General features: G+C 47.7%; 1 protein-coding gene across 1 annotated transcript; it reads right to left on the bottom strand.

Annotated features, from left to right (window-relative positions):
* Nucleotides 1-2,769: 2,769 nt before the first annotated feature.
* On the bottom strand, nt 2,770-12,445 carry MRPL20 (mitochondrial ribosomal protein L20). Its single transcript, XM_075906701.2, has 4 exons — nt 12,285-12,445; nt 8,707-8,817; nt 6,826-6,903; nt 2,770-3,289 (listed from the first exon to the last, which is right to left on the bottom strand). Exons 1-4 carry the CDS (start codon nt 12,369-12,371, stop codon nt 3,116-3,118), a joined length of 450 nt encoding a protein of 149 aa, XP_075762816.1. The 5' UTR covers nt 12,372-12,445; the 3' UTR covers nt 2,770-3,115.

The following is a 12,445-nucleotide window of genomic DNA, read 5'->3' as shown; positions in this document are numbered from 1 at the left end:
CCAGCGCCCAGAGCCGGGCGGGCTCCCGCCCCCTTCTCTCGGCGCTCGCCTCCCGTTGGCGGGCCGTAGCGAGGCGCCGCTCCCCGATTGGCTGGCGTGACCCAGGCTCTGCGGGCTGATGCAAGCGGCGTGACGCAGCGGTTGGGAATTCGAAACAGGGTGGAGCAGGAGGAACTTCCGGCGCGCGCCGCCCGCCCCAGCCAGACAAAGGCTGGCTTCCTCCCCAGCTGCAGGCCCTGCATGGGGGACCTAGAAAGACTCCTTGGAACGCGGGGTAGCATGGCCAGGCCTGTGGAACAAAGCTGGAGCCCTGCTCCCTCCCTCTTACAGGTGGGGTGGGGGCTACTACAATCCCCCAACCCTGTTACTTTTCAGTAGGAGCCCTAAGGTGCGCTCCAGTCACCTTCTCAAGCTTTTCTCTGCTAGGCAAGAGGGGAAAGCAGCTTTTAAAGTTTTAGTTAATGATCCCTGACCAGCAGCAGCTGGGGGTTTTAAGGGACAAGCCTATCCTCCAAAATCCTCTGTCTGCAACACTAACCAAGCCTCCCCACTTTAGTTTTAGCTTACACTATTACTCAAAAGAGAGAAGGAAAAACTCTGTAGCACTTTAAAGACTAACAAGATGGTTTAATAGGTGATGAGCTTTCGTGGGCCAGACCCACTTCCTCAAAAGAGACCAACACACACACACGCTTTCGTGGGCACAACCCACTTCTTCAGGTGGGCTATGCCAAAAGCTCATGTATATATTTGTTAGTTTCTAAGGTGTTACAGGACCACTCTTAGTTTTAAGTTAGACTAGCACTGCTACCTGAGACTTGTATTACTCATAGGAACTCGCATAGAAACTCTCTTCCACAGCAAAAAGAACAAGAAGTCTGCTGGCACTTCAAAGACTAATTTATTAGGGCATAAGCTTTAGTGAGAACACTTATCTTAGATCCCTAGTTGTAACTGGTTAATTAAATGGGAAGGTTAACCAGTTAACTGAACAGAGGCTGCTCCTGCCTAGTTGCTTCCAGGCCTGCACTGGGCTGCTGGCTCCCAGTCCATGCAGGTGTAGGGTGATGCTTACTGGTTAACCTAAATACAACTCACTTCCTTAGATGCTAGAAGCAAAAGGCCAAGAAACAGCAACAGAAGTGTAACACCAGTGCTTATTAAATCAGGGTGAATGTGGCTCACCTCCACCAGTGATGAGGTGAGGGTACCTGAGTGGGAGGAAGCAAGTTGTATTTCAAAGCTTATGCCCCAATGCATTTTAGTTTTAAGTAGCCACTGGATGACTTTTTTGCTGAACAGGTTGACATGGCTATCTCCCTGAAACCTCAAAGCTGATGCTGCTGCTTTAGAAGAACACTCCAGCACACAAATTTCACTGGAAGATATGTAAGCATCCATGTGCCCTCAACTTTAGCTAGAATATTTATAATATGGTTGTGCTCCACTGAAGACTAAGATCTCAGAGGATGCCAGAATTTAAAGCCTTTACATGTATTGGGGTATAGCTTTTAACTGCAAGGACTTTTATCGAAACAATGTTACACACACCTAGGTACATCACTCAGGACTGGGAAAAATTCACCCTTTGAGTAATTTACTTGGAACCACCTAATCTCAAGTGTAAATGCAGGGTCAATAAGACTTCCTCCATCCACTTAATCCCTTCATAGAGGCTACGTCTACATTGGCAAGGTTTTGTGCAAAAACGACTGCTTTTGCGCAAAAACTTGCCGCCTGTCTACACTGGCCATGAGTTCTTGCGCAAGAACACTGACGTTCTAATGTAAGAAATCAGTGCTTCTTGCACAAGAACTATGACGCTCCCACTCAGGAATAAGCCTTCTTGCGCAAGAGGCCAGTGTAGACAGGGAACATGAATTTCTTGTGCAAGAAAGCCCTGATGGCTAAAATGGCCATCGGAGCTTTCTTGCGCAAGAGAGTGTCTACACTGGCACGGATGCTTTTGTGCAAAAGCAAATCTCTTGCGCAAAAGCACATGCCAGCATAGACACTCTTGCGCAAATACTTTAATGCAAAAAAACTCTTGCATTAAAAGTATTTGTGCAAAATCTTGCCAGTGTAGACATAGCCCAAGAGTAGTAACTAACCACACTGATGGAAGGGTCTCCCCCGCCCCAAACAATGTATACAGGGTCCATGCTACCCTGGCACAGCTTTAAGGTTGATATAGGCTTAGTCTCTTGTCAGGAGAACCTGTCATATACACGGGTTAGCAATTATGTGGATACTTTAGGCAACACATCACATGTAAGCTTTCCTTACTATGACTTCAGTTTAAAAGTTAAAAACTTATTTGACTGACGACACTTAAATATATAGTGTCAGTGCTGTACTCTTAAATACTCTAGTTCAAAGAAGAGCTAGAAATGCCACATTTTCTAGCATGACGTTAAATGGCACAATACTTAAGATGACATGGTTTATACTAAATCTGAATTTCTGGTGATTTCACTAGCCTCCCTGTTTTTTTGTTTTTTTTTTTTTTTAATTATTCCTTCACATGCTTATTCTCATGGACTCCACTAGCTGCAGCACAAGCCTTTAAGATTTTCCTTTTTGGCAAGTACTTCCGGTTATCTGATGTCTCACATTTAAGTCACAGCTTTGCAATATAATCTCATTAATATGAGGTCTGCCACACTGATGTTTTTCTACTTGCGTCTATGTGAGGTAGTGGTCAACATTTCAGAAAGAATTTAAAGTGTGAATTATTGTACTGTGACACCCAAAGTGACTATATGCAGATATTTTCATAAGACATAAAACCCTTTATTGGATTGTTACAGAACAAGAGTGTTTACACAACATTTTTACATAGCATGACTTCTGGAGAGTAGGGTTTATCCCTGTTAAGCGTAGATTGCAATTTAAACTAAAACCATTAAGGAGCAGTATGGCAGGCCAATACAAGCCAGCCATCCTTATGAGTTTACAAGCTGGTTCTCTAAGTCCTCCTCTAAAACCAGTCAAGTAGGAAAAGATCTTGTTTCACTTACATGATCTTTATTGTATATTGGGATATACACTTAACTTTGCAATACAAGTCCCTACTTAGAATAGGCAGCTACAATTGTAGGTTATGCCTGTCACTTTAATAATGGTGTACAGTACGTGAAAATATTCCCTCTGGTTCTTTTCCATCTCCAAGGGCAGCAAGGAAGCCTTCTTGTCTCCTCCTCTGAGCTAAGGCAGCTAGGGACTTGAATGTCTTTGGCTCATAAATAGCCAGATCAGCAAGCATTTTCCTATTCAGATCCACCTGGCACTAAATGCAAGAATGGTAAATGAAAAACATAGTAATTATATTTTTACTAAATGTTCATTGTTAAGTTTTTAAATTATACACGTTTCATTAAAACACTAATATTTAATCGATGTTTTAGGCAAATGAACACCCAATTTTGCTACTTGGGAAAGCCTCCCAAGACCCACAATTAATTTTGTGTGACTATCCCAAGAGGAAGGGATCATACAATTCAACAGCATACATTATAAAAACAGGTAGTCTCCTTTCTAACAAATGCCAGTGCCTACAGTGGGGAGTCTCTTCCTTTATGGAAGCATACATTGCGAGTGCCTGATCTTGGATGCTCAAGTGTTCAAATTCCAGCAAACAAGGTAAGTATGTTCCAAACGGGTGGGAATTTTTATTGAGAATGTTTTGCACTTATAGTGACTTCCATCCAAGATTCTCAGTGCTCCTTAGCTTTCTATCCATTTTAGAGGAGAAGAGATGGATACATAGAAATTGACTCAGCTAAGGTCACACAAATTGTCCCTTGCAGAGGTGGCAACAGAAGTTGGTTCTCAGGCCACATCTATACTTACATGTGGATTGATGCTCTGGAAATCAATCTTCTTGCATTCAATTTAGTGGGTCTCGTAAGGACTAGGGATGTAAGTGACTAGTCGACAACTACTGACTCGACTAGTTGCTTCTTTCCCACTCTGCAGAGATGGTGTTGGGGAGGAACCTCTGAGGCAGCAGGGGAGGCAGAGGCATAGCAGGGGACCAGGCACAAGCTGGTAATCAGTGGATTCCCAGCTTGCACCTGGTCCCCCTCACAGCACTTCATCCTTTTAAATGTATTTAAATACATTTAAAAGGCAGAGCCGCACCAGGATTAGCTCCCAGGCCAAGCGCTAACCCCCCTGTGGTTCTGCAATTTCTCCCCTCCTCCCCCATCAACTAGTCAATGAAAATTCCATAGACTGGTCGATTAGCTGATTAAACACCATTTAACATCCCTAGTAAGGACCTGCTAAATTAAACACTGAGGGCCACCTTCTCAGCACCAGTATGCCCCTTCTTCCTTGTGAAGAGTAGAAGTCAATGGGAGCATTTCTTCTGTTGACCTCCCGCTGTGGGGACAGCACCAAAATTTGAATCAAGGTATATCAACTCCAGCTACACAATTAAAGTAGCTCGAGTTGCATACCTTGATTAGAGCTTCCGGGTAAGTATACATGTGGCTCAGTTCCTAATCCAGTGCCTTAATCATCCTTACACAGTATTTCAGATCAGAAAACATCCAGAAATATTTTCAGCCCATCCATTTATTTTCAACTTTAAAAAGCCAAGTTTGAGTTTCAGGGCCCAATCCCATGAAGTGATACACACATGCAATTCCCATTGACTTCCACAGGTAAGTGGATGCAGGAAAGAACTTTAAAATGGTCTCAAAAGTGAAGGGACACAGGATTGGTCCATTTATAAAATACAGAAGGCAATGAGTGGATGGTCTAAAATTTCAAGTGATTATAGAAACCAGGTCTGAGTCTTTTGGAAAACGTAACTAAGGACCACCCTAACGGGCAATTCTAAAAATGCAAGGGACACTAATTTTCTCTGAAATACCTGTTCTTTTTTCTGAGTGAGGGAACTATTCTATTCCATTAGCTATCAAGAGTTAAAGTGCTTCTATTGTCTTCTAAAGTTATCATATTGTTACAGGAGAAGTGGTTCTCAAACTTTTTGGCCCATGGCCCACTTGGCTCAATGCATATTTTTCGGTGGACCACCAGTTGCTAATGGAAACTTGCCGTTAATTACACAATTAGGCTTGAGCCATTTTGCTAATGCTGCAATTTAACCAGTAAGAAAATTAAATTATTAGACAGATTAAGCACTTTAACTGTCTCATGTTAGTTTATCAAACTTCTTTTAAAATAATATTTTATGTCCAACACAAAAGGTTTCAATGTTTTCTTTGTTTACGGCAGGGGTGGGGAACTTTTTTGGATGGGGGAGCCACTGACCCATAGAAAAGCAAGCAAGCAGCACAAAAAACCCCCACCCTCCAAAAACTCCCTAATTGACACCTCATTCCTCTGGCGCGCCAGCTGCATGGTGGGGGGCAGGGAGAACTAAGGTTCAGGGCTTCCCCTGGGCCGGATTTACTCTTCTGGGGTTTTGGGTTAGTGGATTTTGTGGACCCCCTTTAGGCTCTGGGGTAGGGACAAAAATGAAGGGTTCAGTGTGTGGGACAGGGCTGCCAGTGAATGGGATATGGATGGGGGGTGAATGAGCAGGCAGGGAGTCCATGGTCTGGCTGGGGGGAGAAGGCAGCAAGAGCAGGCTGGAGGTGCCGGGTCTTGACAGGGGATAATGAAGGAACAGGGTGTAGCTTGGGGATTCTTGCCAGGGGGGAGGTAGAGTGTCTGGACTGTGGGGAGGATGCAGAAGAGGGCTCTCGACGGGGCAATGCAGGAGCAGGAGCAGGGTAGGGCAAGAGAAGGTTGGGGGGCACTTACTTGCTTTTATGCTCCATGCTGCTCACAGGCATCATGTCCCTGAGCAGAGACTGGCCCATGAGAGCAGCGGGGAAAGCCTCCAGGCAGTGCATCAGTGCACTGCTCTTTCCCTAGCTGGGAGAAGGGGAGGGGAGACCAGGAGCACGAGGAGCCGCTTCTGGCTATGCTTCTTCCCAACGAGGCAGATCTGGCAGGGAGGCTTGGGGCTCCCCCCACATGGAAACCAGCACTGGTACTTCAATCTCACAGGGAGGAGAGGGGGGCACCTGCAGAGTGCCAGCAGGTGCTCCCTGCTGCGGGGAGAGGGAGGATGAGCAGGGGGAGAGGGATGAGTGGAGCTCAAGTCATGGGCCACCTGGAAGGCACCCACTAGTGGTCCACAGACTGCAGTTTGAGAACCACTGCTTTAGAATCAAATAAGCTACTGGTTGAATCTTCTATCCAGCTGTCCTCCAGACTTAATTGAGAGGGGGGGAGGAGAAAGAGCGAGCTAACAGTGTTTAATGCACACAGCTGTTTTAAATTTCGCTCAGATTAATTAACCGTTTGGAGAAAAGTCTAAAACCAACAAACTTTCGCAATCCCAATGTGAAGCTCTGAAACAAATCCCCCATATTTTTTTTTAAAAGTACTGCTGAGCATCTACTGGCAAAGTTTTTATTTATTTTTAGGTATCCCCAGATTAAAAAAGGCAGCTATTACTAGGACCACCTGACAGTCATCTAGATAACAAGGTTTACCTAAACCAATGTAAGATGACACCATTCCTTTAAAAAAAATAAATGAAAGACATTTTTGTGATCACAAATCAATAGTGAAGAAGTAGGAACTGGATACAAGTTGTATACGGCGTTCTTATACTGCCAAGAGCACAGAAGGTCACTTGCAGCAGATACAAACATAACAGGAGTATTGCAGTAAGCAAGAAACATTTCCTATGTAGGATTTATCACTCAGCAGAGCTGGGAGGTTTGAATTAACCTTGCATGACCAACTGAAAGGCCTGTCACCATGTCAGTGCAACTATTCTTCAAGCAACACACTTACCTTAAGCAGATTGCCTATGAAAGCTGGATACTTCAAACCATGTTCGAGAGAAGCTGCTTCAATCCTCGTGATCCAAAGCTTAAAAACACACAAAGATTTGAATAAAAAAATTAAAATTAATATTCTAGTTGAAGTTTCTTTCATGAACAATTAAACATACGAATGTGCTCAGATTCAATAAATACAATAAGAACCAATGAGGAGTCTGTGGCACCTTAAACTAAAAAATGTATTAGGGCATAAGCGTTTGTGAGCTGCAGACCATGAAAGCTTATGCTCTAATACAGTGGTCACCAACCAGTAGATCAGTATCTACTGGTAGATCTTGGAGCCTCTGACAGGTGATCTTGACTGGGGTTTGGCCAAGAAGCTATCAAGTGCTTGCACTTCAGTTACCCCCTCCAGTCACTGTTATGCTGCATTTGCCCTCTGCCTTGGAGTTGCCCCCGAGAGCCTCCTGCTTGTTGTGCAGGGTGTGGGGGGAAGAAGAGGGAGGGCTGATGTCTGGGTGTACCCTATCTTCACACAGAGAAGGGGATGGAGGGAGCTTGGCAATGCAAATCTGTCACACACTGTGTGCGCCTGACACACACACACACACACACACACACACACACACACCCCCCCCCCCCCCCCCTTCACGCTGCTCTCCTGACCCAACAAAAAATTGGGAGCAGGAGGACGGGGGGTTGTTGTCACTACTTTTACTGCTTGCAAAGTGGGTTACGTTTGCTTTGTGACTGGTCTGTGCATTTCATCGTTTTCATTTCTCTTACGCTTAAATTTAATTCTTTGAGGAGTGAGCTCTAAAATGCCGAACCTGTTGTGTCTGGAGTAGTTATCTCTATGGTAAATGCTGCTCTTAGAAGTGGCTGCAGCCCCTGAGAAAGGCAGAGCGGTGGGAGGGGTAGGGGGTCTCTACATGCTGTCCTTGCCTGCAGACACCACTCCTGTGACTCCCATTGATCAGTAACGGGGAACCGTGGCAAGTAGAAGCTTGTGGGGTCTGTGCCTGTAGATGTGGGGCAGCACATGATGCCATGGAGCCATTGCTGTACATGCCAGCTGCGTTGAAGTGGTGCAGGGCCATGGCAGGAGTAAACCTGCCTTAGCTCCGCTGTTCCACCACCTGGAAGCCATCTCAGTTAAACGGTACCAAGCCAGAACCTGCATCCTGAACCCGTTGCAGCCTTGAACCTCCTTCTGCACCCAACCTTCAGCCCCAGATGTGAGTCATAGAATCACAGAACACTAGAACTGGAAGGAACCTTGAGAAGTCCCTGCTCACCCAAACTCCTTCTCAGAGCTTGCACCCTGAAACCCCTCCTGGACCCCAATTCCCTGCCCTGGGTCAAGCCTGGAGCCCCTCCCACACTCCAAACCCCTTGGCCTGAGACCAGAGCCTAACCTCCTACACTAGCCTGGTGAAAGTGAGTGAGGATGGGGAAGGAAGAGAGATGGAGTGAGCAGGGTGAGGCATCGGAGAAGGGGTGGAGCAGAGGCAAGGCCTGAAAGAAGGGGCAGGAAGGAAGCATGGAAAGGGTATTTGGGTTTGAGGTAGATCTTACATTGGCCTTAAATTGAAAAAGCGATCTGGTGGTTAAAAAGGTTGGTGACCACTACTCTAATAAAATGTGTTACTCCTCAAGCCATAGGACTCCTCATTTTTGCTGAAACAAATTAACATGGCTACCTCTCTGAAAAATACAATGTATTCTGATCAATATTTCTTCAGTGCAACATGAGCAACTGCAAAACTACTCTTTCAACAACAGTTTGAAAAGCGTTTTGGGATACCCCAAGTAGGAAAATGGCTATATAAAAATGATTCTAGTGTCTTCCAGTTCCATTGTTTAGATCTAACATTTTGGTCTTTTTTACCTCTCTCATGAAGCTCTTCTTTTTTCGTCTGGCCTTTGTAGTCTTCACAAAAGCTCTCTGAACACTTCGTATAGCCAACTTAAAGCAACGGTTTTTCCTTCCACGAAAATGCTAAGACAAAAACAAGATCAGTTCAGTTAACTTTATAAGGCTGTAAAGCTCACCAGTAATATGACTATAGAAGACATCACATTTCTATAGAGCCTTGCATTAGGAGGATCTCAAAGCACTTTATAAACATTTACAAACATCAGCCAATTATCTCACTTTACAAATAGGGAAACAAATGCAAAGATTAAAATAACCTGAAAAAAGCCAGAGTTTCAGTGGCTTGACAAAGTACAGAATCAGATTTCTTTTTCAGTCCCAGACAAACAATGGGAATCACACTAATTTTCTGACGTAAAACATAAGGGCATGCCTCTATGCAAAACCCACCCCACAAACCCACAGGATATCAATTGGGAATCCCTACCTTAAGTTATTTCTCATAGCTTGAGCCAGTTTATATACCACTGATGATCAGAGTTGCACATATGGAAAATTAACAATGGGGGCAAGCAGCCTGCGTCAGTCACCACTTCATACAATTTAAACAAAGAAAAACCAGTACCATGTGATTAATCTGTCCTCCAATAAAGGTACCCATAGACTATTCATGATACATGGTTAAACTGGGACCCACCAGTGTAGAATATGTCCATTCATTGTATAAAAACCCCTACTCAGTGCTACAGCTGACAATACACCCTTACAGAAAATTCCTTCCTGGCCCTATACTCAACAGCTTAGGCCAGGTCTATACTAGACCCGGAACATCATCTTAAGGCAGAGGTGGGCAAAAGGGCCTTGGGGGGCCTGATCCGGCCTGCTGAGGCCCTGCTGCTCCCCCCACCCCCAGGCAAATTAGGGTGTGGGGGGAAGCACATGAAGTGTCCACTGCCCTGCCAGGAGCAGACAGCACTTCTAAGAGCCTCATTCTCCTTGCAGGGCAGGATGGAGGAAACTTCACCTCCTTTCCTTCCTCCCCCTCTCCTAAGCCCTGACTGGCCTGGGAGCCAACAAGGGAGCATGCAGAGTCTCCTTCAACCCCTGGGACATGGGCACTTAGGGGGAACCTCTGGGGAGGGAGCAGAGACTTCACATGCTACCTCATCCTCAGACCAACCACGGTCTGTGGGTGGGGAAACAGGGAAGTATCCTGGCCCCGCCCCTTCCCAAGCAGCCCGGGGCCACTTCAGAAATTTTTGAAGTGGCCCCCAGCAAAGAATTATTGCCCACCCTTGGCTTAAAGTATGCAACTCCAGCTACAGAAACAACATAACTGGAGTCAACACACTTTAAGCCAAGCTTGGCTCGGTCTTCACAGTCGGAGATCAACAGGAGCAAATGATTCCACTGGCTTCTCTTAGACCTTGTGACCACCAGAAGTACTAGCACTGACTGGGGTGCCCTCAGCATTCAATTTAACAGGTCTTTATTAGACCTGCTAAATCAAATGCCAGAAGACCGATCTCTGGTGTGTAAGGATATATGCGGCCTGACAGCAGGGCTGGGCAAAATACAGTCTGGGGGTCAGATCCGTCCATGGACTCTCATCAGGACCCTCAGGTACGCAGCTGCCACTGTTTCTAGTGTAACCTGTTGGCCTCTCTGCTCCAGAGGCTTCAGTGCAACCTCCCACTCCCAGCCCAAATCTTCAGCCCCTATTGGGTGGAAACAACCAGCCCAATAGGAGCTGAGAGATTGGTCTGGGGGATGGAGGCAGTTTGAGCCTCTCCCTCTGGAGCTGAGAGCCACATGGGGGGAGCAGGCTGCATTTTCAAGCCATCTGGGGCTGCAGCAGGCAGGGAGCCTAGCCTGCCTTGGGGATGCTGCAAAGCTACTGGCCCAATGACTCTTAGGTAAATGCCTCCCAGGCAGAGACTGCCTCTGGCACCTTATCTCCTTCCCACAGGTCACCATCCAAACCCTCTGCACCCCACTGCCCCAGCTCAAAACTCCCTCCCAGTCCCTGTACCCCCCCACACACACTCCTCCACTGACCCAGAATCCTCTCCTGCACCTAGACCTTCTCCCAAACACCACACCCCAATCCCCTGACCCAGGTCACAATGCACTCCTTCACCCAAACTCCCTCAGACCTCACAGTGTCTCTTGCACCCCAGTTCCTTACCTCCTGCACCCTTCTGTACCTAATCTCCATCCTAGACCCCACACCTCCTCCACAGAAGCATGCAGCCCTTGATCACTTTCCAAAATCTTCAAGTGCTTCCCCCCCCCCAAAAAAATTGCCCATCCCTCCCTTAGTCACTGTCCACTTAAGTCTGATTGTAAAGTATCTTTACTTGGTCTAGCAGCCCCAGAAGAACTAAACTTATAAATACAAAATGCTCTTTACATTTTGATCAGTTCAAAATTAAGCCAGTTTCAGCTGTTTATAGCCAAGTGTCATTTTCAGATTGTTTGAATTCCACACACCGCCACAGGCTCAGAGGGAAAGTTTGGTTAAACGCTACTGTTTAATTACAAATAAAACCGTGGAAGTGTTTCTGGTATAAATCTTTGTCAAAACTGTTTCCATAACATTTATAGTTCTGGAGACCAAATTGAAGTTCACACCTTTAACCTTACATGTGCCAGCAAGGCTGTTAGCCATCCAATACATGCATATGACAACTACCTGGCCACCGTGTTTCATTAATCAGTTATTTTCCTTTAAAATACAACATTGTGCCTCCTCTTTGAAAAATAAAATAAATAAAGGGTGAGAATTTTTGGTTGTTCTGGAGAAGAGCACAGCCTGCAGGGGAGAGCAAGGGGACAGCTTTATTTGTGCTCTCTAGCCACTGCCAGCACCATGCAAGAGGCAACTGGGAGAGGAAAACGAGTGTCACCTTCCAGCCCAGAGGAAGGACAAGGCTAGAAGTGGGGCCTACCTGGGGAGAACGAACAAAGAGAAAGGGACACCCCACACCCAGCTCCACCTGGAGGAGCATGCATCCCCTTCACCCCTTTCTGCGCCTAAGAGGCAGGCCTCCTCCCCCACCCCACCCAGACCCTGACCCTCGTCTGTTCCTTGGAGACAAGGACACCCCCCTCTCCCCGGGGCACCCTCCTGCTCCGGGGGGGCGGACAAACCCCCCCCTCTCCCCGGGGCACCCTCCTGCTCCGTGGGGGCGGACAAACCCCCCCCCTCTCCCCGGGGCACCCTCCTGCTCCGTGGGGGCGGACAAACCCCCCTCTCCCCGGGGCACCCTCCTGCTCCGTGGGGGGCGGACAAACCCCCCCCTCTCCCCGGGGCGCCCTCCTGCTCCGTGGGGGGCGGACAAACCCCCCCCTCTCCCCGGGGCGCCCTCCTGCTCCGTGGGGGGCGGACAAACCCCCCCCTCTCCCCGGGGCGCCCTCCTGCTCCGTGGGGGCCGCCGCCCCCACCCCGGTTCGCGCTGGGTGCAAGCGAACGCGCCCGGCACCACCCGCTGCGCAGAAAGCAGCGAGCCCAGGCCCGGCGGGGAGGGGGACGGGGAACCCGGCCGGCTCCGGTACCGCCGAGCGGGGCGGGTCCCCCGCTCACTCACCCGCGCATGCTTGAGCACGGCTTGCACCCGCCAGAAGCGGTCGGTCAGGCGGCTCCGCAGCCAGCAGGGCAGGCTCAGCAGCACCATGGCCCGGCCGGGAGCACGTGGGCGGGGCGCGGCGGGCCTGGGAAGAGGAGCCTGCCGCCCGGATATAGGGCGGG

This window comes from Pelodiscus sinensis, chromosome 24, assembly GCF_052426305.1.
Source record: "Pelodiscus sinensis isolate ZL-2025 chromosome 24, ASM5242630v1, whole genome shotgun sequence".
Classification (NCBI taxonomy): Eukaryota; Metazoa; Chordata; order Testudines; family Trionychidae; genus Pelodiscus; species Pelodiscus sinensis.
The sequence above is the reverse complement of the archived record's forward strand: the minus strand, read 5'-3'. Positions and strand labels throughout refer to the sequence as shown.

What these genes read in the sequence shown, in the direction of transcription:
- MRPL20 (XM_075906701.2), bottom strand. Translation starts at nt 12,371, where the DNA reads ATGGTGCTGCTGAGCCTGCCCTGCTGGCTGCGGAGCCGCCTGACCGAC. An exon ending in AGAAGAGCTTCATGAGAGAG is followed by an intron (nt 6,904 to 8,706) that starts GTAAAAAAGACC and finishes TGTGTTTTTAAG; the next exon opens with CTTTGGATCACGAGGATTGA. An exon ending in TCATAGGCAATCTGCTTAAG is followed by an intron (nt 3,290 to 6,825) that starts GTAAGTGTGTTG and finishes TCTTGCATTTAG; the next exon opens with TGCCAGGTGGATCTGAATAG.